The sequence below is a fragment of the Drosophila persimilis genome, unplaced genomic scaffold (genome assembly GCF_003286085.1).
Source record: "Drosophila persimilis strain 14011-0111.01,24,50 unplaced genomic scaffold, DperRS2 tig00000002-arrow-pilon, whole genome shotgun sequence".
Lineage (NCBI taxonomy): Eukaryota > Metazoa > Arthropoda > Insecta > Diptera > Drosophilidae > Drosophila > Drosophila persimilis.
Genome location: NW_020825289.1, coordinates 14,790,732 through 14,814,590, shown reverse-complemented (window position 1 = coordinate 14,814,590; position 23,859 = coordinate 14,790,732). Strand labels below are relative to the sequence as shown.

Sequence of the window (23,859 nt, the reverse complement as noted above, 5' to 3'; positions counted from 1 at the left end):
CTTGTAAACCAAACTGCACCATTCCATCCGGTTTCTAAGATTTTGAAAAATTGCCCTGCCTGGACAATAATAATATAATATATAAAAATATAATATTGATAAAATATTCGGAATATTTAAAAATCTATCGATGTCATTTATCGGAATTACTTAATTAATTTAAATTAATTAAGTTAATTTATATAATGCCTCGTATGTGACATCGTACTGCAGAAGAAATATAAAAAAATTTGCAGAAGCCACCAGCAGCTGAATTCAGAATTTAAACAAATTAAATAAATAATATTGTATAGTAATACTATAATATTAGTACACTAATATAATCATAGTATAGTGTCTTACAGCGGAAAGGTATTTGAGATCCAGAACAATGACGCCGCAGACAACATGCTGCCGTACATTTGTTTGCAGTTGGAGCACAAAATGGTTGAGGGTATCCAAAAGATCGGGGCCCACACATTGCACACCATTCAGTAAGGCCAAGCATTTTCGTTGCTGCAAGGAAAGCTTTATATTAATCCTAGATGGAATGGCGATTGGCTACTTGCCTCATCCTGAACTTTGTGGTTGAAGTAGAGAATACCATACACCTTGCCCATATGCATGGCCAGCCACAGCACCATGTAGATCCACCTGACCCAATCAGCCAGCTCCGGAACGTCAATGCCCTTGTAAACAAGGAACAGATTCAGGTTAAAGTTGAAAAAGCAACCCACAATCAGAAGGACAATGGAATACTGGTATGCTGTATTGACCAGTTTGGTGAAGCGCGTCAGTTCAGCGTGCTGCAGACGCAGTCTTTGCACCTCCCACCGTCGTGGACATGGCAAGTGTTGGAGCTCCGATTGCAGGGATTCAGTGACTGCGGCCTGGCGCCAGGCGATGCCCTGGAGCAGCACATAGTACTGGATAAAGGAGAGGCTACTGATGATGTTGGGCATCACAAAGCTGTGGATGCTGAGAATTGCCTTGTAGACAACAAATCTTTGGCTACAAATATCGATGGCAAACGCCGAGCAGGCCAATACCAACACCAGCGACAGCTGAACCCGCAAAAAGCGCTTACTCTGGCGGCAGTTGATACTATATCCCCTCTCCAGATCCGACTTCACTATTCTGTCAATTACGGCCGGAGCTCGGTGTCTCCATTGAAATGTAAGGATCAAGATTGAGGCACTGTGCACCACGTAGATGGCCGATTCCATGGCGTTCAAATAGCAATCAATGGAAACCTTGTTCAGTGTGATGAGCACGAATTCCCAGTAGGAGGCTAGGCAGAACCAGCCGTAGCACACGGCCATCCAACACAGATGAAGATGGCGGTAGACTATTCTCTGGCGACCGGGCAGAACAGCAATGGGCGCGGTGTTGGCCAAAACAGAAATCAAGAGTAGCCAATGCAAGGCTTTGTAGAGACGTCTGGTTTGCTGATGAAACGAAGGATGACTGCCATGTAAGGGAACATTCTATCATTTCAGTTTCAGTTTATTAATCTTTACGTACCCTTTTGGCAGTCTTTCCGCCGTCATTGGGTGCTTTGGTGGCACTTTCTTCGGCTTCCCCATGTCGACTGCTAAGGACATTAGGAAAGCCTCCATTTCAACTGCTTTGACCTGTCAAAAGGACATTAATCTATGCAGCCAAATTATGTTTCTGCTGAATTTTATTATTCATTAACAAAACTCCTTTGCCGATGAGCAGTTCAATTAGCAATCGCTGGGGAAATCTCCTGCTGACCATTAGCCGCTGCCTGGCCGTGGCTCCCGCTGCAAGGAAGGAAGGAAGATTTGCTCGATGGATCCACTGTCTTTGGTGCTTGGTTTTGCTGGGCTACGTGTGGACTGGCTGCATCTGGAAGTGCATTGTGTTTGACGCAGAAATGCCGACCATCGAGAAGCTGCTGTATCTGATGGAGTTTCCAGGCAATATAACGATCACTGGCTTCCTCGTGTACCATGCTGTACTCAATTGTCCGTACGCCAGGGATGTGGAGACTCAGATTCATCTTTTGATTGGCCGGCAGGATTTTGGAGTAGCACAGAGACTCTACCAGAAGCACGGAAAGAGGACTCGTCATCTGCTGGTACAAACCATCGTATTCCATGGCGCCTGCATAGTGGTTGACATTGTAAATTACGACTTCAACTGGTGGACTACCTGGAGCAGTAATAGTGTATACAATTTGCCTGCTCTGATGATAAGCCTGGGTGTGCTTCAATACGCCCTCGCCGTGCACTTACTCTGGCTGTTGCAGTCACATCTCTGTCATTGTCTGGAGCAGCTTCAAAAGCGACGAAGGCCGCCACAAGGTATCGTAAATCTGGATGCCCGGTACGATCGTTTCTTTGCTTCTCTCGTGGATGCTGGCGGATGCTCTTCTCTCGTGCTGGAGGAGCTGCGCGCAACGTACACTTCTATAGATCGCCTGCACAGGCAGCTGCTGGACAAGTTCGGTCTCTTCCTGCTCCTCAACTTTGGAAACTCTCTTTGCAGCTTCTGCGAGGAGCTCTACATGGTCTTTAACTTCTTCGAGCGGCCGCAATGGGCCGCGGGCATGTTATTGTTCTACCGAATACTGTGGCTGGTCATGCACGGCGGACGCATCTGGGTGATCCTGGCTGTCAACGAACAGATGGTGGAGCAGGAATGTCAATTATTCCTTCAGCTCAATCAAATGGAGGTATGTGGCAGCCATCTCGAGCGCACCATTAATCGTTTCCTGGTACAGCTCCAGACGAGCATCGGGCAACCCTTGCTCGCGTGCGGCGTCATCGATTTGGACACGCTGGCAATGGGTGGGGTAAGGACCTGGAACCAATTAACCATTTTGTTAAAACAATTAAAGCATTTCTCTGTTCATTAACAGTTTATCGGGGTGCTGATGGCCATTGTGATATTCCTAATTCAAATCGGCTTGGGGAATAAATCGCTAATGGGAGTCGCCCTCAATCAATCAGGCTGGATTTACATTTGAATAAATTGTCTCAACCATTAGCTTGAGTTATCATTTGGTCAGCGTGGCTATAAGAGTGACGCCTCAAGTCGCACACTTTCATATCGGTGGACATAGAATGTATGAGCTAGCGATCATCATAATTTTGGGCGGCTCGGGGGCTGTGCTGTAACCTTTGAACGGAACGAAAACTTTAAATTTTGAATACGATAAGCCGCGCCGGTTGTTTTTAATACTTGGTATCGTTCTGCAAGGTACTCGATAGTATATCGGTATCGGCCAGGGCTGTCAGCGCTTTTCGAGCAGGCTGCGGGTTATATTTTTTGAATTGAAAAAAACCGTTTTTCATGGAATTTTTTAACCCAATATTTTATTGTTGTTGGATTTTGTAATACAGGAATCGGATACTTTTTTCTTTTACAGTTTTCAAAAGAAATCACTTATCAGTTGTTTTGATAAGCTTATATACGACACTATTGTTTTCAATTGCCGTACATCTGGTACAATGTGATTGTTTGATAAATGGATACCACTATCTGGAGACGTATGTACATATATACGCCACTTGGCATTCTGGCATTGAAACAGATATAATAAATACATATGTATATATAAGCTTGTCATATATTAATTATCGGAACGAATTTTCATTACTGCAAACCGCGATAGAGATACATATGTCTGATTGGATGACTTCCAAGTAAATCGATCTGAACAACAGACACGACAAGGAAGAGGATAAGGCTAACACAGAAATTCATTTCAAGCATCGCTGGAGTCTCATAAATTTCGCGCTATAAATGTCTGCAAATAAAGAATCTACTATATGCCCAAGAATTGTAAAATGCTTAAGCTGAGTGGCGCAGACCGGGAGGGAGGGATGAAGCAATTAAGTGAATCGAATAAAATACTTTTGTACAATATATATATGTATGTATGTATGTACATACATATGCAACGTCAATTACGACATTGACTTTGAAAAGTGCGCCTTGAGATCTCGGCTCTCCGGCTCTTGTCTGGGGACTCGAGTCTCGGGTTAAGTGGTGTGTCTTGGTGCATCAGCAGTAGAGAGCCGGACCGGAAGCGAGTGCCCGGGCAGACTGTTATGTTGCATATCGCGTGGCACATTATCCTACCTAAAACCTGTCCCTACCTGTCGTCGCCGTCAATTCAAAACTAATTAGCTGGCAAGCGACGGACATTCGCATCCTATATAAGTACATACAGATGTACATATGTATCTATGCGGAAAAGGGAGATTTATGATATGGCCATTTTGGCAGCCGGACAGACAGATTGTCGAGACGGTACGGTAGCAGATCAGCATTAGTTTTATGGTTTCCCCAGCTATAATTAGAATCGGTATTGGGGGAAATTCGTCAACCTGGTCGCCGTTGTGGTCGCCTCGGGCGAGCTGATAAGCCGTCGGATTGCTCTAAGTAATAATAAATTCGATTTTAATGAAATGCTAAAAGTTCATACGGGCTATCAGCTACTGGGCTCGAGCCCTGGTTCAAAATCCAATTAGTTGCGTTTCGGGGATCTGTCTAATGTGGAATATGTCACCAGCAAGAAACACCAAACATGTTCCCAGGGGGATGTGATGTGTGTGGCCGAAGCACTTAGAGTGGTGCAGATTTCAATGGTACATATATGTATAAACTTTAGCAACCCCCTTAAAACGCTGAGCAAAACCTAGGGGGAGGTTCGAACAAAAACAGAAAGCAATAAACGACAGAGGGCACAAAAAACTGCGCAAAAGTCAAAGAGGCTTTTGTGCTGTCGATCGGCCATATGGAATATTGCATCCCCCGTGGCGATGCTGGCCAAAATAATTACACTACTGAAAGTAAATGGCGCATGCGCCCCTAAGTAAGCACCGCACCGCATCCTCACCCACCAGGCAGAGAGTACGAAACGGAGACGTCCAGCGAGCGACTGTGACATGCTGTCTCCCTCTCTTCTTGCATGCTCAGACCTGAGCGATCATGTCTTGCTGGGCCCACATCGTTCAGATTCATTCGACTCGTCGACGGAAGCAGTCGCGTCAACCGACAGCCGTCAAACCGATTGCAAAGAGCGCGTGCGTGCGTGAACCGTTTCACGGACGGAACAGAGGCCCTGGCTTCCAGTAGAGCTACTCTTCCGTTAGTTTACCAAGATTTTTTTGTGAGCCATAACTCTGTGCTGTGCCAAGGGGCAAAAAGCTAAAAATAAGTGCAACCTGTGTCTGTGCCTTTATCGGAAGAAAACTGATAAAAAAATAAAAAAAAAATACCAGCAAGTTGGGAGAACACACATTATCTCTACTGTCTATAGGGAAAAACTCGTTTCGAGAAGCTCTTGTGCAAATTGCCAATCAATTATATGTAAAGAAGGAAAAGGCAGCAAGCAACCAGCAAAGAAAATATACATACTATATTGTGTGTACATACGAGTTCGCTTCTAGGGAAAAGTGTCTAAGGGCATCTCGCATTCCAAGTGGTTTATCTTGATGTCAAAGCTTATCTCGCTTAGCCTCGAGAGCTCTCAGTGAGGGTGTTCGTTCCGGCAGTGTGTTTTGTGTCTTTGTGTGTTTGTGCTGTGTTCAGTGAGTGCGAGGGAGAGTCAATACAGCAGCAGCCGAGTGGACCAGACAGACAGTCGTCCAAGAGCGCGCAAAATCAGATCATTTAACTGAGATTCCAACCGATATAGGGACGGCTTCCGCTTGATCAATTGTGCGTATCGTATCCCCATTATGACAGCTGAGACACTCAAGCCGTTTATAACACCAACGAGTGCCGGCGGCGGCTTCCCGGACAAGCAATCGAGCGCCGCAAAAGCCCAGCGTAAGACGCGACAGCTCATCCCGATTGTCTTGGGTGTAGTGGGTCTGGCCCTGGTCGTTGCCATCCTTAGCTTAACGGTAAGTCTTGAAGGTATAAGAAGTGATCGATTTGTGTTGTGTGAGCAATCGGTAATCAGGGAGAATTCCCCATAGATATGAGAATTTTGCAATTCACGGGTGTACTAAAAAGCGTAGTTACATATCAATTGATTACCAATTGCAAACGAGAATCGAATACTTTCCAAGATACCGCCTTGAACCACTTTAAACCGGTTCTCATTCCCCCCACATTTCTTGAGAAAGAGTGTTTCAGTAGCTTGACAGTATCTAAAGAAAAATATGCAAATTGGACTTCGGCATACTATATATGTACATACATTTGAATCTAGATAGACTCCCACCAAAATCGTTATCTAAGAACGAATATTTAACCTCTGGCACGCTTCTGCCTTTAAAGATCTTTGTCATTAAGACTTTGTTTATGCCAATTATACATATATTTATATACATAAATTCACATAAAATGAAAATAAACAGCAAACAAAAAAACACAGAGTTTATAATGCATGACTGTCAGAGATATGAAGTCACGGTTTAGCTCTGTATAATTTGGCACCCGACTATATTTAGGTTGGTCGATGTCGATTTCGTTGTCTGATCATGGCATGTCGTCACCAACAAGTCTTTGGGCCAAATCGCTTCCTAATGATCCAGCCTAATCCAAACGAGCCGCAAGACAACAGTACAGCGGATGCAGATACATATGTACTCGATATGTACTCGTATATCAGATACTTTTTGTTTGTTATTGTTGTACCGATTTAGTGCGGGGATGATTCTGCCTCTGTTCTGTTCTGTTCGGCTCGTTTCTCGATAAAATAAATCTCTGTCTTGGCTTTATCTTCCATGGGGATGTTGGTTCATTTTGTATTCGCTGATAGCTCGCGGAACTGTTCTACAAAACTGAACAACAAATTTGCAATGCAAAAGATAAAAGACATACGAGTACTTGGAGTTATACAACTCTGTGTGGGCGCCGCAGTTTTTAGTTGTGTACAGGCAGACTGCTCCCCTCCCCCGACTACTCGTTGACCCACTCAACTTTGGCTTAAGTGAACGGAAATCGTACAATTGTCAATTGGCTTTTGAATGATTGGATTTACTTTGGCTTCGGTTTGACGTGAGCCACAAACTAGGGTTTTCTTCATAAATCTTTGTTAAGATTTTCCAATTCAATTATATGCCCCTTCCCACATCCTGACCAGCGACCAGCGACCAGCGACCAGCGACCAACGACTGACCCTCATCAGGGCCCCGTGAAAGTGACAAACTGCAGGCGCTACAATCGATCTATAGATAAGCCCTAATGGAAAGTGGTTCACTGGAATCAGCCCTGGGCGCTGGGTTCCAAGCTCGCGAGCGAAACAAGTTTCTTGGGCCGATGTACTGTCCATAATTTATACAAGAATTCAGTACAAGTTTTATTTTCATTTTTTATTTTTTGTTTTTTTTTTGTCCATGCCTTATTTGTGTACCGTACAGTGGCTCAAGTTGAGCCATTCTTTTTTTCCATTTCGGATGTCGCAGTCGAAATATGAGAAATACAATTTATACATTCGCGTATACATATGTATGTACTTACGTACGTATGTATTCTTCTGTGGCTGCTTCTCGCCCCGAATGTTAATGATCCATTAAAAAGATTATGTGCCTGAGTGGCGATGTGTCGGTACCTCGACGTTTCTTTATGAAATCTCCCGCTCTCTCTCCCTCTGTCTCTGCCTCTCCATCAGTGGGCCTTTGCCTCTGCCTTGCCTCTATCTGTTTGTTCAGTTATTTTCGTTTGTTTTTTGTGGGTGTCAAAAGTTCGGCTGTTGGGTGTTATATGATGTGTTTGGCTTTGGCACCGTCTATCGACCATAATTGAAGCCCATTCAATTAATTGCAAAAGTGCTCAAGATAACACCAATCTGTTTAATAGATCAGTCCCCTAATACACATTGTATTCTTCTTGTTCTTTCAGATCTGGCAGTCTTCGCGTCTCACACATCTGGACAAGGAGCTGCAGAGTCTTAAGCGGGTCGTCAGCAGTCTCCAGCAGCGTTTGGGCATACAATATCTGGACGAACTCGACGATTTCCAAAAGGAGGTGAGTCCATATATAACTTACTTATTCAAGAAGCGATTTCTGCCGATTCTGTGGTAAATACGCTTTATTTGAATTGCTTACCAAGTCAGAAATTGTGGGCCATAATATTGTTGTTTTCTGTGGATGCCCGATGCCCCGTAATTGGCTGGGAGAAGGCGGTATATTGGACTGGAGAAGGTGTCCGCCATTTTAATGGGAATTCTATTCTTCATAGATTCTATATAGAAGCAGTTCCAGAGTAGGGTACAACTTAGTCGAATAGATTCGACATTTGTTTCATCTCTTTCGAAACTATGCCTCCGATATATGTGGAAATAGCGTGGCACACACATACCGGTATTTATAGAAATGCCTGCTGAAATTAAAATATATTCTCAAAGAATTTTCCATCTTTTTGCTGTCCCGCTTTTAATTAATGTTTTACGAATGCCAAAACAAAAAAGAGCCGGTGACGAATAGTGATAGATTATTTGAATATACATATACGAGTAATGTGAACAAAAAGAACACTCAATTAACTATGAGATACATTCGGTGACGATGAAGCGCCAGGCGGTCGGTCACAGTAAATTTATGGGCTAAAAAGCCCACCAGTGACATGGGGCAAAAGCCCCAATAATTCTCTATCTAAATACGAGAATATGTATAATATTATGTAGATGTATCCGTTCAAGGCAAGGGTTTGCTATTGGTTTTATGTGCTTGCAGCCAAAAGTGACGATTGATCTGATCTCATCAAATGGCCTAATGGCCAGAGATCGTTTTAAGATTTATTTATATTTTTATATTCGGAAATTGGGGTTGGGGTTGGGCATCTGTGCACGCAATTCTCTAGAGTTTTTTTTTGCGTTTTTGCCTTTTTTTTTTGGTTGCGCGAGGCGCCATCAATTAGAAATGATGATGAAAACAGCTTTTGGGTCTGAAAAAAGAACTCCCAAATGAATGTGAGATACGTTTGAATGTGCCAGGTTAGGGCCAGCTGCAGTCACGTACTTGGCCAAGTATTCTGACCCCAAATGCTGACCTACTACTCCTTTGCAGTACGAGAATGCGCTCATTGAATATCCCAACAAACTGGACGGCATCCCCGACGATGACGACGACGGCGACGGCGATGGGGATGGTGATGGGGAGGATGGTGATGAGGACATAGATGCAGACGACGAGGACGGCTTTTTCATCGACCATGGGGATGAAGAAGGAGACGGGAGTCTCTATGACGAGTACGACGAACCGGAGGAAACCACGCCAGCGCCTAACACGGAGGAACCGGATGGCAACAACAGCGCCTCGTCTGCCTCTAACGATGACAACGTCTACGATGATTTTACCAACTACAACGATTCCAAAAAGAAGAAAAATAGGTGAGTAACGACTCAAAGGCTTTGATTTTGAACCATTTTATTGACCGGTGTCCAACAGGAGGAAGTCTCGCTCGATTGCCGATGTGCGCAATGAGGTGCAGACAACACAATCCAACCAAACGGAGCTGAACGAGAAGGCATCCACTGAGGCCAAGGAGAGGTAAGTGCTCAGAGTCTAGAGATTAAATTGTTTAGATTTAACCCAGAGTGTTTTCAGCTCATCCTCAGGGCAGCACAACCATCGCCGCAAGCTGCGTCCACGCACCAGTCGCCAGAGGGTTCTGGTCCGGAAAGGTGTGTATCCGCAAACACAATTGGCAGAGAACTGATTTCAAAAGCAAAAACCAAAACTCTATTTGCATCTCTGTTAACTTGCAGGTGAATCTCTTATTTCAGCCAAATCCACAACCAGCTCGGGCTCCCGCACCCCAGCCGCACACTTCCATCTGAATCGCAAGGTGCCGCACCACAATGCCCCCATTCAACTGAGTTGTAAGTATCTCAGTAAGGACTCAAAGATCTCTGATGATAATCTCTGATTTTCCGTAGCGCACCAGGGAGACATGTACATTGGACATGCCACAGCGGGCAGCGACAACGCGTGGCAGGAGTACTTCAGTATCACCAACGGAGTTCTGACGGCCCATCACCCGGGACTGTACTACGTGTATGCCCAGATCTGCTACAACAACACGCACGATCAGAACGGGTTCATTGTGTTCCACGGCCACAACGCCTTTCTACAGTGCCTGAACACGGTGCCCACGAACATGCCCCAGAAGATTCACACGTGCCACACCAGTGGACTGATCCAGCTGCGCGAGCAGGAGTCGATCCACCTGCGGGACATTCATCGCGATCGCAACGTACTGCTGAGGGACTCCAACAATCGCAGCTACTTTGGCATCATCAAATTGTAGGCTCCAATCCCAGCCTCGTGGCCAGTTTAAGCTTTAGTAGTCCTGTCCCTCCGCTGGACTGGACTGCTCGTGAATACAGTCCATCGCCTGCATGGATCTGATAGTTTGTAGATCCTTCTTAGCCTTAGTTACTCATAATCTACTCATAATCTCAAGCCGAATCATGCATAACGCAATGAAAGCACAAAGCTGAAAACCACATGAAAATCATATTTATTTTGTATATATTCGTGAATAAAAATCTAGTTCAACTTGTATCTAATTTGAATAATAATTATAATAATTTGAATTTGGAGCCCTGCATGAAAGGGCAACCGAATTGATTCGGTGATCCGATAGAAGCAGCGATTCAGCTTTCTCATACTTAACTTCGAATCGTTTGTCCAAAATGTTTGTGAGGGATTCGAGGTGATTCAAATCTGACTAAAGACAGGTCTCGTAATGATCGAACGCATTAAGGCTGTGATTTCATGAATACTGCGGATCCCTAGTCTCTAGTCTGTTTCCCTTTTAAAATTCGATGCAGAAAATATATTAAATTATCCACGCTCATCACAGAGGAAGTGGGTTTGGCCACCACCAGGCACCATGAGCAGCTTGTGGCCCGGGCAGCTCATCAATGGAAAGCATGGAAACGGGCAGGTACAGGGCGCGCCCACCTTTTTGCCCAAACGCTGGCAATGTACACTCATTGGACATATTGGGCCAGGCCAGATATGGATGGTACAGTTGGACAAGAAACGACAGCTATGCGACTTGACGTCAAACAGATTGCTGCTGATGCGCTGCAGTGGCGAACGGAGATTCATCTACATATGTACATCCATATCCATTCAGGCATAAGTACATAGCTACTCACATAGCTATTACATATGTAGATGCATCCAATATTTCCCGAAGCGATAATCGGAAATGATTGCCGAAACGAATGCACACCGAGTGCGAGTCCGACTGCGGGTCCTGGTGCGGGTCCGGGTGCGGGTTCGGGTGCGGGTCTCGGTCGAGTCCGGGTGCGAGTAACAGGTGGTGGTGGAGGATAGCGGTATCTCGCGTGGGAGAGCAACAGTTCGCCACCACCTCCTGTACATATGTTCAACATGAAAACGTGTACATAATCGAATACCGACGCTACAATCAAATATTACGGACATGCGCAATGGCCAGGCATCGGGAATATGAAGCCCGAAAATGTGGCAGGAAGCTTTTTCCATCCTTCGGCTCACGGCTGCAATTTGGCACTGATACCTACTGATTGCATCAGGTTGTACTTGCATTTCCCCCAGTGAGGTTCTGTTTTCGGAACAGAGTTCAGTGCAGTGTTTGTGCGGTCTGGTTCTGGTTGGAGAGCAGAGCTTGCTTGCAGGAAGAGTGGAGTGCACGGATGGTAAGTTCTTCAGCTGCAGCTGCAGCTGCAGCTATTTATAGCATGCCGCGACCTTGATTTTGGGAGCTGCCCGGGCAACTCAACAACAAAAACAACAGGTGGTAGATATCGCCAGCCACTCCTCGATGATGAAATCAGCCCAAAATCTGTATGTACACCTTATACGTGAAAATCAGAAACTTTTGGAACGAAATTGAGCTGTTACATATAAGTTTTAATAAATGAAATCAACGTGAACTCTGTATATAATTAATTTCTCAATATCAAGATGAAGTTGTATCGATCATGAGAAATAATATGCAAAAGTCAATACTATTACATAGTTTTCTAGATCATAAAATAAACTTCAATTCTAGTAGAAATAAGAGATAGCTAAGGCTATAGGCTTTTGATAATCGCTTTTTTTTGAAGTAATATACAAATCTTTTCTCCCTTAATTTAGTTCAATAGCCCCTATACCTATAATATACTCCCCAAAGTGCCCCATCGCTTAGTCACATGAGAATTGACAGCAATGATCATACCATACTAGTATTTCATTTAATAAACAAATAACGAATATATTGGGATGCATTCCCTAGTCCTTTTTGCCGCCAGCGATCATTCCTTGAATCTCGTTCAGAGTCTTTCCCTTCGTCTCGGGCACCAGGAACATAACGAAAATGATGGCGGCGAAGGAGACGGCGGCAAAGATCCAGAAGCAGGCAGCAGCACCAAATCCGTCCTTGATCAGTGGAAAGGCCAAAGTCACAATGAAGGCGCACATCCAGTTGGTAGTGCCCGCAATGGCTCCGGCCACGGGCTTGGCATCCTCGGCGAACAGTTCGGCCATCAGCAGCCATGGAACTGGTCCAAATCCAAAGGAGAATCCACTGATGAAGACGCAAACAGCAAGCACGGGCAGCCAGCCGACATTTTTTTTCAACAGCCACTGGAAGTAAACGGCCATGATCAAGGTAGTCACGAACATAAGGGCCGCTGAGACGAGCAGCAGAATCTTGCGGCCCACTCTGTCGATAAGCATGATGGAGACAATAGTTGCAATAACCATAACCACCCCGATGATAATCGTGGAGATTGCGGGCGAAAATCCAGTTCCGGCATCTGTGAATATCCCAGTGGAGTAGAAGATGATGGCATTGATGCCGGTTACCTGCTGAAACACCATCAGCATCATCGAGATGCCCAGACTTTTGAGAGTGTTCTTGCGACAGAGGGCTTGCATTGGCTTGACTTTCTCCTTATTGCCTTCGCTTGCCATTTGATTGGATTCTGCACTGACGTCGGCATCCTTGCCGCGGAGAAACTTCAGCGACTTCTCCGCTTTGTCGTTCTTGCCCTTCTGTGCCAGATAGACCGGAGACTCCGGCATCCAAATGAATAGCACAAAGAAGATGATGGGCAAGATACCGCAGAGTATGTTCATCATCTTAACTTTGGCGTAGGCGCCCACGATGAAGCCGTAGAGTACGCCGTGGACGATCAGCAACTGGAAGAAGCAGCCCATGATTCCGCGCTTGCTCAGCTCGGCGATCTCCGTGTTGTACATGGGAGCCGTGATGCAGAAGGCTCCGCCACAGAATCCGACAATGAAGCGGCCAATCATCAGCATAAAGGCTTTCTGGGCAAAGATGATTAGCAGCCAGCCGATGAAGAAGGGGGGTGCCAGGCCCAGCATCGTGATCTTGCGTCCAAAAATGCCAATTAGAACTCCAGCAGGGATGCAGGATGCGGCAGCTCCCAAGGTCAACAGCGATGAGATCCATCCCCATTCCGCGGAGGAGGGCGTGAATTTGTATGCGCCCCCTCCCCTAACTTCTTTCTCAACAGGTCCCGACCATCCGATGCTGGCGCCCAGGCAGAATGCACCAAAAGCTGCTGCAACACCAGCCAGATACTGCTTCCAGCCGCTCATTTTAGGAAAATTTTAGCAATTTCTATATATTTATGTTTGACATATATCGATGTTATATGTTTAAAAGTGATACTGACAAAAGAACGAGCACAGCCACCTTCAGCTCCAATTTGGTGGTAGTGTTCTGAGTTTTTCAATATATTTACAAAGTCGTGAAAAATTATAGGCATCCTATGACTATATCCAAGAGAACAATAAAAGGGAGCCCGAAATAGAAGCGACAGGCTCATTTGCATATATGTAAATGCAATTATGCACTTCAAACTTTACCTCTGAAAGATATTAATTATAGACACTAAATTTATTATTTTAAATAAAATGAACAAATTTACATGATTATCTGACCTGGCAAACCATTTGATGCAGTATTGCATCCGAGACGAGGAGCAAGCTGGTATCTCAATTTCAGCTAATTGCACTTTTCTTGGTGAGCCGCACATAGCGTCAGACTCATGTTTGAATTTGAGTGCATTTCGAATGCGCGAAATATTCTATACTTGGCTCGTACTGAAACGAGAGTCTGCCATTTTGCATGTCTCCGTTCAAGTTGGTTGTTCATTGTTGCTTTCGCTCAGCTCGTACCTCCTATGGTTGAGATTTACACTATTTGGACATGCTCACACGCACATTTTCGTTATCTAACTTGATTCGTTCATCTGTTCTTCCTGCTCTATTATTTACCATATTTCTTGCCAACACGCACAAAAAGATCAAATCATACTTGATTAGGTTTATGGTTTGTATGGGATATGAAAAACAGTTAATAGCCCATTCGCATACCTACTAACTATGCAAAACATGTTGTAAAAATCGGTTAAACTGTTTGGGCAGCAGCTGTTACACAAACACCGTGACAGGAGATTTGTAAACACTAGCTACCTGGGGCCCAAAAAATTTGATCATATCAATCGTTTGTATGACAGGAATAAAATAATTTTTCCGTTAAGCCTACATGTATGTATGGAGATATAGCACCTAATTTTATGGTCCCCAAAGTGCCCCATCGCTTAGCCACATGAGAATCGACATCACTGTTCATACCATGCCAGTAGTTCTATTCATGTAATAAACTAATAACGAATATATTGAGATGCATTCCCTAGTCCTTTTTGCCGCCAGCGATCATTCCTTGAATCTCGTTCAGAGTCTTGCCCTTCGTCTCGGGCACCAGGAACAGAACGAAAATGATGGCGGCGAAGGAGACGGCGGCAAAGATCCAGAAGCAGGCAGCAGGACCAAATTCGTCCTTTATCAGTGGAAAGGCCAAAGTCACAATGAAGGCGAAAATCCAGTTGGTAGTGCCCGCAATGGCTCCGGCCACGGGCTTGGCATCTTCGGCGAACAGTTCGGCCATCAACAGCCATGGGACGGGTCCAAATCCAAGTGAGAATCCAATGATGAAGATGCAAACAGCAAGCACGGGCAGCCAGCCGACATTTTTTTTCGACAGCCACTGGAAGTAGAGGGCCATGATCAAAGTAGCCAAGAACATAAGGGCCGCTGAGGTGAGCAGCAGAATCTTGCGCCCCAGTTTGTCGATCAGCAAGATGGAGACAATAGTGGCAATAACTTGAACCACGCCCAGTATAATGGTGGAGGCTGAGGGCGAAAATCCAGTACCGGCATCCTTGAATATGCCAGTGGCGTAGAAAAGAATGGCATTGATGCCGGTTACCTGCTGGAAAAGCATCAGCATCATCGAAATGGCCATACTTTTGAGAGTGTTCTTGCGACAGAGGGCTTGCATTGGCTTGACTTTCTCCTTATTTCCTTCGCTTGCCATTTGATTGGACTCTGCACTGACGTCGGCATCCTTGCCGCGGAGAAACTTCAGCGACTTCTCCGCTTTGTCATTCTTTCCCTTCTGTGCCAGATACACCGGGGACTCCGGCATCCAAAGGAATAGCACGAAAAAAATGATCGGCCAGATGGCGCAGAGTATGTTCATCATCTTAACTTTGGCGAAGGCACCCACGATGAAGGCATATAGTATGCCGTGGACGATCAGCAACTGGAAGAAGCAGCCCATGATTCCGCGCTTGCTCAGCTCGGCGATCTCCGTGTTGTACATGGGAGCCGTGATGCAGAAGGCTCCGCCACAGAATCCGACAACGAAGCGGCCAATCATCAGCATAAAGGCTTTCTGGGCAAAGATGATCAGCAGCCAGCCGATAAAGAAGGGGGGTGCCAGGCCCAGCATCGTGATCTTGCGTCCAAATATGCCAATTAGAACTCCAACGGGGATGCAGGATGCGGCACCTCCCAATGTCATCAACGAGGATATCCATCCCCATTCCATGGAGGAGGGCGCGAACTTGTATGCGTCCCCTGCTTTAACTTCTTGCTCAACAGGTCCTGACCAACCGATGCAGCAGCCCAGGCAGAAGGCACCTAGAGCGGCTATTGTACCAGCTAAAAATTGCTTCCAGCCGCTCATTTTTGAAAATTTTAGAAATTACACTATAATGTTTTGTGATATATTTATTTAGTGTGGATATGTCTCAAATGGGAATATCAAAGCGAAACTGAGAGGAGAGCACAGGCAGACGACGAACTCACATACATGCCATGCGAAGGGGGCGGGACGGCCTACCTGTTCCCCAAAAAGTTTTCCACATTCATGCCCTCTCGCTCTGGGAAAAGAGAGGGCATGGCTTCGCTCCGAGCGAAAGGTCCTTGAGCAACAGCTTAGCTGGCTCTCTCCCGAAGCTTTTGCTGAATTCGCTCGTATCCTTTCGCAGAGGCGAATTCGCTGTATAAAACACCGAGCCCTGTGCCAGTGGTCCGACACTGTTCCGTCTTGACTTAGGACTGAAGGACCCGACTAACTTTCAGTGCTCTGGCGTAGGCGTGACGCCATGTTGTGAAAAGTGTCTGAGCAAAAGTATTCTTAATTTTCGAGGAAAAAGTGCAATTTACAACTAACTGCAAATTGAAATCAAGTGAGTAGCGACCAATACTCGTACATGAGATGCAAACGGAGTCGTTACTCGGCTGCAAGAGCAAGAGCTGTGCAAATTCTGGACTTGCCATTGATTTGTTTTTCGTTGCTTTTTCGTCGGCGATGTGGGGGCGTGTGTGGGCGTAACGCAAGGGCGGTGAAAAGACGCCACGAATATTGCGTAAAATTTATTCGCAGCACTCTCTCATTTCCTGTCTCTAATTAGATATTGCAAATTGCTTGATTGCACAAGTTGTTTTTGTTTGCGTATGCTTCAAGCAGTCGTGAACTGAACTGAACTGAAACTTGAATACATCACACATAAAAAGGTACATACATACACACACTCGCCCCCGCACTCGTGGGGGGCATAACAGTCGCATAACAAGCTTAACAAACAAGTTGCTCCTCCTTCTGTCGTCGTAGAATTTGGCCCCAGGACAGCAGCAGCGTTCCGGCTTCATTTAAATATTTTAAGCCAAAAAGCTCTTGCCCCAACAGCCTAATTAGCCACTTCCACCAACTCTTCCTCTTCCTCTGGAAAAATGCATCCCGGACGCGACTCACTTAGTTGGGGTCCGCCGGCGAATACCCAATTCAATTTGTCCCAATTTGCTGCAGGGAAAACCAGAAAATAAATGTATAATCCTGAGCAGGGTATCCATGGTTTCAAAATTACTGCGGCAAATTCAATTATCTCGCTAATATGAATTTCCTGCTGGGTCCTGCCTCTCTGTCAAATGGATCCAAAAATCTGGTCATATTAGGGAGAGGTGGAGAGGGATACAAAATGAATTTTCTAGGCAATCTTTGTAGTCTGCAATTGAATGATTGACACTAGCTGCATTTTGCTGTACATACAACCAAGACACAAGCTGAGACTCTAATCAATATTCAATCAAATGAACCAGCAGCTGTAAGGAGAAAATTCGATTTTCCTGCTGTGGAAAACCTTCCCAAGAAGCAACAGGCAACGGGCCATCCAAAGAGCACGCATCCCAACAACAGTCTTCTAACCTCGTATTGTAATTCAATGAGACTGAGATCCGTTTTCCTGCATTTGCGTTCCTGCCCTCAACTTTAAGCCGGCATAAACGACTAGATAGTGAGGAGACAAGAGCCCAGCCATGCAGAAATAATATATTGAAAGAACCAATAGCAACAGCAACTAAGACCAGAATAATGAAGCCAACAGCTGTAGGCGAGCCACAGTAGGTGCAGGGGAGCTGTTAAACCAAACTAAAGAAAACCCAAAGAAAGGAAGGATAAAACGTCAGCTGCCTTGACATTTAATGGTACAAATGAAAAGCTAACGCTGCCGCAGGTACGTGGCATGCATGTGTAGGTGGCCACATCCAAGGCGTCTATTCATTGAGATTTATTCCCATTCTCTGCTGAAGTCAGGAATGTATAGCATACTTATGTGCGCCATCGCCATCGTTAAGAAAAGGAATGAGGAATGGAATGGGTGGGATGAGCTCGCACTCAATGGCATTTGGCATCCAACCAACCATTCAACTTTCACATAATTGTCAACTCTGGCTTTTGTCAGCGACCAAGAATTCAGCCCACGGAGCAGACGAAAAGGAAGTACGTAGATAGAAGCTCTGAAGAGAGAAATTCTACTCCCTCCAATTTTGATGAAGATGATGAAAATATTCACGCACATTGGAATTTTATTGATTTATAAGGGGGAACCTTTTATATGCGTGTGGGCGGTAGAGGATGTTCTTCATTAGATAGTCGGGACCCAATGGGTAAATTATTCAAATACCTTTTGTCATGCGGAATTTGGTTACCTGATGATGATCATCTGCATAATTAAGTAATGTAACATGGAATTTCACACACCATAAAGAAGCGTATATACAACATACATATGTACAGACTATATATAAACCTTGCTTTAAAGTGCAAATGTAATTAAAAGTTTTTTACCGTGCCGGGCCGCCGTGGAACGTGTTGAGCATAAAATCACTTTTAACGGGGTTATATTTCAACCATTCAACCGTATCGTTTTATGCCTCTCTTTTTTAATCCGAACCCCTTTTTTACCCTTTCCCTTTGTTTTTTGCTCGTTCTTGTTGCAGTTGGTAGAGTGAGTCAGCGACAGTAAGGATGGCTAAGCGATTTTTGAGCATTTGCGGTAGCTTCGTGGTGCTACTACTCCTGCAGTGCATCTGGGCAACACCACAGCGCACCGCCGCCTATTCGCTCCAGGCAGCCGTTGACGAGCTGCACCGTCGCGAGGCATCGAAATTTCCGTTGAATGCCCCACCCCCGCTGGATGACTGGGAAGAAGGTAAGTGACGAGAAATGAAGGAAACTTCCTCTAGACCCCCCACCCACACTTTAGCTGTCACAAATCCATCAAATGCCTGCTACAGATATTATTAACCCTGAAGTGACCAAAACCGCGAAACTTACGCAATGCTGGCAGCCCACGCAAGTAGCTGTCGGATGCATGTAGGCCGTCCGTCTCGCCCAGTCACCGTCATCTGGAACTGAGTACCCAACAATAATGAGGAGGGACGTCCGCCGATACATACATATATGTAGCTTGCACTTGTCTTGCTTTGCCCTAAGCACAGCTCCCCTCCCCTCCCGCGCTGACCCACTGAGCACCTTAAAGCACAGCGCACTCTGACAATCACATTTACCGTTTTCTTTCTTTGCTTCTGTTTCGTTTCTGTTTCTCTTTTCCTTTGTCCTCTCTGCTCTTTGGTCTCGCGTGGTCCCGTTTATTTGTGTTCTCCGGTTGCCTCCGATGCAGATGATTTATTTGGAAAGAGTAAGAATCGTAATCGGCACCGAATTAATAAAGAGCTCGCCAAGTACTTAGGGCGCGATTCCGACGACTTTGAGCCGGATCGCGCCCTGGGTCCACCGTTCAGTGGCTACGACTTTGGGTCCGGCGCTGGCGACGATTTGGACAACAATCGCAATAATCTGTTTGCCGAAGAGAGTAGGAAGCGCTTCTCCGCCGCCCCGTCCCTCTTTCGAGAACGTGACGAGCAGCCCGGTAAGTAAAAGCTCAAAGCAAAGCACAGACACGCACGCACACGCACACGGACAAGCACACGCTTGTCGGCCCATCCGTCCACTCGAGAAGCTGGGCCGATAATATATGGAGGATTGAGCGGATAAGAGGCGAACAATGGCCCCGGCTAAAACCACTTAGCTCCGATTAACTTGTGAGTGGCATTAGGTGGGTGATACTGTATGGGTCGATGATGAATGCAACCAGCTGGAAGCAGATCCTAACAGCCCTTCTTCCTTCCTGTCATTTCATTTAATGGCTTTCGCACGGCCAACAACTTGATGCATGTCCGTTTGGGTAAAAGATTTATGGACTGCCTGTCAGTCGGGGCAACCTGTTTCTGATTCCGTTTCAAGGACACAAGGTTAAGTCATCGATGGTTTTTCGCTCATTTTTGCAGATGCACCAGCTCCGTCTGTGTTCCGTGAACGTGAGAATCAACCACCACTAAGCGGAGAGCCCGCACATAACGAGCTGGCGGATCAGTTTCTGCGCGAGATCGAGGAGGCCGGGGAACAGGATCGCAGCGAGCGGTACAAGGATGCAGTGCGTCAGTGGTGGCATCATTTCGACCAGCGCCAGCAACTGGGAAAAGATGTCCAGCCGCAGCAGCACCAGCAAGAACAAGATCTGGATCCCGAACTGTTTGAACAGAAGAAGCGGATGCGCGTGCCACCATACTACCTGTTGATGCAGAAGAAGCGCTCCTATCCGGTCCTTCCATGGCTGCCGTACAATGCCAATGCCGACAAGAAGAAGCGGTTCCCAGTGGCCAAGCGGGCAATTGGCAGCAACAAGGAGCAGATGCCGCTGGCCAAGACCGACGAGCGAGTGGCCCAGGAGCTGAGCGAACTTTTTGGCAAGCCCGTCGACTCCCATCTAAAGCCGCTGCAGGAGCAGTCGGAGGAGAAAAAGAAGCGTTCGGCTGATGAGCCGAATACTACCACCGCAGCCCATGTCCCGGAGATGCCACCAGCCACGACCACGGCCTTGGGTGACATGCGATTGGAGATTAATTTCCAGCGCGTGAACGTGACCAACGAGAAGCCTGCCGCTCCCGCTGGAGCTGGCGAGATGGTCCAGCATGGCGGACATGCCGGCCATCATGGCAACCACGTTCCCGGCATGGGTCCAGAGTACCGACATCGCAAGCGCAGCGATCACGTACATCGCAGGGACAGTGATGAGCACGACCACGACGTGGACGAGCACGATGATGAGGGTGAGGAGAGCTCCGATGAGGACGACCACGATGAGTTCGACGAGGATGAGGGCGATGCCGAGCCGGACACCGAGGCGGAGGCCGATGAGCGGCGACGCAAGAAGAAGCGAGCCGCAGTCAGCGTCGCCGGACACTCCAAGCATCTCCGGGCGCCCACTGTGGGCCATCTGATGCTGAGGGCCAAGAAGTCGATCGACTGGTCCCAGTACTTTGGTCTGGACCTAGACCGCAAGAAGAAGTCTGCCCAGGAAACTGAGTGAGTTTTGATTGGATCTAGTGGAGATTATATCTGAAGTAACTCTTATCAAATCCCCTTATTAAAGGCAAACGAAGAAGCGTTTAGAAAGTGACAGCACAAACAATAATAGTAACAACAACGAAGAGGAGGAACCGGATGCGCAGGAAGAGAGCAAGAAGAAGCGGGACATGGATCCAGAGAAGCTGGAGAGCATGGACAGGAAGCTGCAGTCGATTGAGGACTTCATCATCGATGAGACCATCAAGTATACGGGTGCACACGAGGGCGTCAACAACAGGGAGGACATACGCAAGATCAAGGACCACGTTCTGTCCCGCCTGGCCACGGCCTACAGCCTGGAGAAGATGCGTCGTGCCCTGGACAAGCTGCGGCAGTCGGTGGACAACGAAAACCACTTAATGCGCAATACCATCGAGCCGGATTCGGAGGAAAACACCCTAGAGCCCAACTACTGGTCGGCCAAGAAGCGCTACAGCGTCAAGAAGGAGCAGGCTGAGTAAGCCAAATCCCAGATCATTATTCCACACCTAATCTTCTTTTCCATGACCACTCAGAGATGCCAAGCCGCCGCATGATATGGAGAAGAGGAAGCGCAGCGGGTACTTGCGCTATCCGGAGCAGCCCAACAACATGGAGGAGGCCCTCACCGCTGGTAGTGTCCCGTACGAGACCCTGAACGATGCCTATCTGGGCAACAAGAACTACATAATCGGCTCCAACCAGTGCCCCGTCATTGAGTCCATGGCGGAGCGCTGTCGGGGAGTCGATTTGATTTCAGGGGACGTCAACCAAGAGCTTCTTCCCCTGTGCGGTGTCCACCAAATATGCTATCTCTGTGTAAGTATTGGCCCACTGCAGTGTGCTGGGGCACAGAACTGATGAAACTGTTTCTAATTTTCCTCCAGGGAGCCTCGCAGGTGGCCTGCGACTATCAGTACTTGGCCGAGGCCGACAGCATCTGTGGCAGCAGTAACGATTGTCAGTCGGTGGCCCGTTCCATCCTGATGATTCTGCGCGGCACGCCCGGCCGACAGCTTGGACCGCGTGAGTGCTTGAAGAATCCCTGTCTGTACAGGGCCATGCGCGAGATTGGGCTATAAACGTTTTCCTATCATCTTCTTTGTGTGCGTTTAAAAAGAATAATCAAAAAAGAAGCTACAGCGAAAAGCAGGGGGCCCCATATGTTAATCCAAAACAAAAACAAAAAAGAATATGCTGAACTAGCAAAGATCAAAAGTTTGATTCAAAACCAAAACCAAATATATAGAATATTTTGATGTGTGTATTTTCCTGTCTACCACTCCATAGGCGGTGGCAGAGGGCAACCTAGAGTACTACCTATGCTAATTGCAAAAATATTGTATATGTATGTATAATCACATCGACTTGCAGCAGTTGACACCGAAAAAAGCGGGGCATTTGGGGCGTACAATATGTACTTACCAGCTCTTGAAACCCTTTGCCGGTAGCACAAAAACTCAACTGATACCCAAGGGAAGTGCTATATATGCTATATACCTACAGGCAAATACGAATACAAATACAAATACAATACGCCAATACCGAGCCACAATCCATTTAAGCAGCGTCTTTAAACCACTCCACTCCTAATTGAATGTTAAATGTCCAAATACAGAAGTTTGCTAAACATATTTAAAGTTACATAAGTGTTTGTGTACAAAGAGGTCGTAATCATACAAACTATATATCCACAGGACCTACATATATAATCAAATCAAAAACCAAAAGACAATTAAGCGCATATTTGTATGTAATATTCGCATAATCGGTTTTTAGTTTTGTTTTTGTATAACTAAGTTCTCCTTGCGAGATTTTGAGAGCGATTTCCAAATAGGCAGCTAGCCGCAGTTCGAGAATCAAATGCTTAACTACAGCTTTGAATTCAGTTACGGTCAGACAGACACAAATATACAGGCATATATAAAATAGGATTGTATTGTAGGAGAGAATGAGTCGAGCCGATCAAAGTATCTCCCGGATGGTCCCAATTGTCGGCTTATGGGTTGTCCACAGCTAACACTACTCCTAATCTATCAGAGATACATATGTATAAATCTCTCTATATATATATTAAAACATGTCTACGAATAAACATATACATACTTAAATGTGTTTCAGTGTAAAAACAATAAAAGATCTATAGATGTGATTATATAATATACAAAACTACAATGGAAAGGAGAAAGGAGAAGGGAAATGGAAACTTACTAAAACTAAGTTAAAAATGAGCCGCTGAACTGCACTAAAGATTGGTTAAAATATATTCAGTATATTAAATCAAAATATTATAAATGTATTTACATACCTATACTATATTATATACATTTAAATTTGATGTACATGCTACAGTTTGAAAACCCCATATTTATGCTATACAGTTATCATCAATTTGAAATAAATTCGGCTTCGGCCTCCAAAAATTCCGTTTTGAGCTTTTTGGATGATTCCGATGAGAGGAAACTTTTTAATGTGAGTGAGTCCTTTTCGTTCTTATCCCATATCATCGGTTAAGACTCTCTTTGAATCGGGTATGAATCGGTAGAAACAATGAATTTCAACCATATTTTGCAGTTTGTTGAGAAAATGTCTGTATTAATTAAGTTTTAAAAACAGTTTGGATCTTCATATCAAATTAACGAAATAGGGTATCAATATGGCCATACTCCGGTTGATAAGCAACAAATCTTTAAATACCAGCAAGATTGACGTGAAAACATTGCGACAGTGTTTTGTAGAGCTTTTTTTGCTTTAACCTTGTTTTAGTCAAAATACAATAAAAGCACGTATTTAAAATAGGTTAGTTCAATAGAAAATTGATTCATTAATCGGATAAAATTATGTCGGCAGAGCTAAATGGT

The 23,859-nt window shown here is 45.6% G+C and overlaps 6 protein-coding genes across 9 annotated transcripts; 3 read left to right on the top strand and 3 right to left on the bottom strand.

The window, feature by feature from the left end:
* Nucleotides 1-306: 306 nt before the first annotated feature.
* On the bottom strand, nucleotides 307-1,565 carry LOC6592563 (putative gustatory receptor 59f). Its single transcript, XM_002018209.2, has 3 exons — nucleotides 1,504-1,565; nucleotides 549-1,446; nucleotides 307-495 (listed from the first exon to the last, which is right to left on the bottom strand). Exons 1-3 carry the CDS (start codon nucleotides 1,563-1,565, stop codon nucleotides 307-309), a joined length of 1,149 nt encoding a protein of 382 aa, XP_002018245.2.
* On the top strand, nucleotides 1,387-2,974 carry LOC6592564 (putative gustatory receptor 59e). Its single transcript, XM_002018210.2, has 3 exons — nucleotides 1,387-1,453; nucleotides 1,515-2,800; nucleotides 2,867-2,974. Exons 2-3 carry the CDS (start codon nucleotides 1,694-1,696, stop codon nucleotides 2,972-2,974), a joined length of 1,215 nt encoding a protein of 404 aa, XP_002018246.1. The 5' UTR covers nucleotides 1,387-1,453; nucleotides 1,515-1,693.
* A 2,027-nt stretch (nucleotides 2,975-5,001) lies between these two features.
* Nucleotides 5,002-10,481, top strand: LOC6592565 (protein eiger). Of its 2 annotated transcripts, none has more exons than XM_026985106.1 (7): nucleotides 5,002-5,864; nucleotides 7,810-7,935; nucleotides 8,977-9,299; nucleotides 9,358-9,459; nucleotides 9,517-9,593; nucleotides 9,696-9,791; nucleotides 9,849-10,481. In XM_026985106.1, the coding sequence occupies exons 1-7, from the start codon at nucleotides 5,697-5,699 to the stop codon at nucleotides 10,217-10,219; spliced, it is 1,263 nt and encodes a 420-aa protein (XP_026840907.1). In that variant the 5' UTR covers nucleotides 5,002-5,696; the 3' UTR covers nucleotides 10,220-10,481. The 2 variants fall into 2 exon arrangements, with proteins under 2 accessions (XP_026840907.1, XP_002018247.1); XM_002018211.2 differs by having other exon boundaries at nucleotides 5,003-5,864; nucleotides 9,678-9,791.
* Nucleotides 10,482-11,517: 1,036 nt separating this feature from the next.
* LOC6592568 lies at nucleotides 11,518-23,391 on the top strand. Of its 3 annotated transcripts, none has more exons than XM_026985788.1 (7): nucleotides 11,518-11,603; nucleotides 18,550-18,761; nucleotides 19,233-19,481; nucleotides 19,900-20,977; nucleotides 21,045-21,476; nucleotides 21,535-21,817; nucleotides 21,886-23,391. In XM_026985788.1, exons 2-7 carry the CDS (start codon nucleotides 18,578-18,580, stop codon nucleotides 22,078-22,080), a joined length of 2,421 nt encoding a protein of 806 aa, XP_026841589.1. In that variant the 5' UTR covers nucleotides 11,518-11,603; nucleotides 18,550-18,577; the 3' UTR covers nucleotides 22,081-23,391. The 3 variants fall into 3 exon arrangements, with proteins under 3 accessions (XP_026841589.1, XP_002018250.1, XP_026841590.1); XM_002018214.2 differs by lacking the exon at nucleotides 11,518-11,603 and adding an exon at nucleotides 16,334-16,460; XM_026985789.1 differs by lacking the exons at nucleotides 11,518-11,603; nucleotides 19,233-19,481 and adding an exon at nucleotides 16,334-16,460 and having other exon boundaries at nucleotides 21,886-23,390.
* Nucleotides 12,125-13,554, bottom strand: LOC6592566 (facilitated trehalose transporter Tret1). Its single transcript, XM_002018212.2, has one exon. It carries the CDS (start codon nucleotides 13,516-13,518, stop codon nucleotides 12,181-12,183), a length of 1,338 nt encoding a protein of 445 aa, XP_002018248.1. The 5' UTR covers nucleotides 13,519-13,554; the 3' UTR covers nucleotides 12,125-12,180.
* Nucleotides 14,551-15,966, bottom strand: LOC6592567 (facilitated trehalose transporter Tret1). The gene has a single exon (XM_002018213.2). It carries the CDS (start codon nucleotides 15,953-15,955, stop codon nucleotides 14,618-14,620), a length of 1,338 nt encoding a protein of 445 aa, XP_002018249.2. The 5' UTR covers nucleotides 15,956-15,966; the 3' UTR covers nucleotides 14,551-14,617.
* Nucleotides 23,392-23,859: the final 468 nt, after the last annotated feature.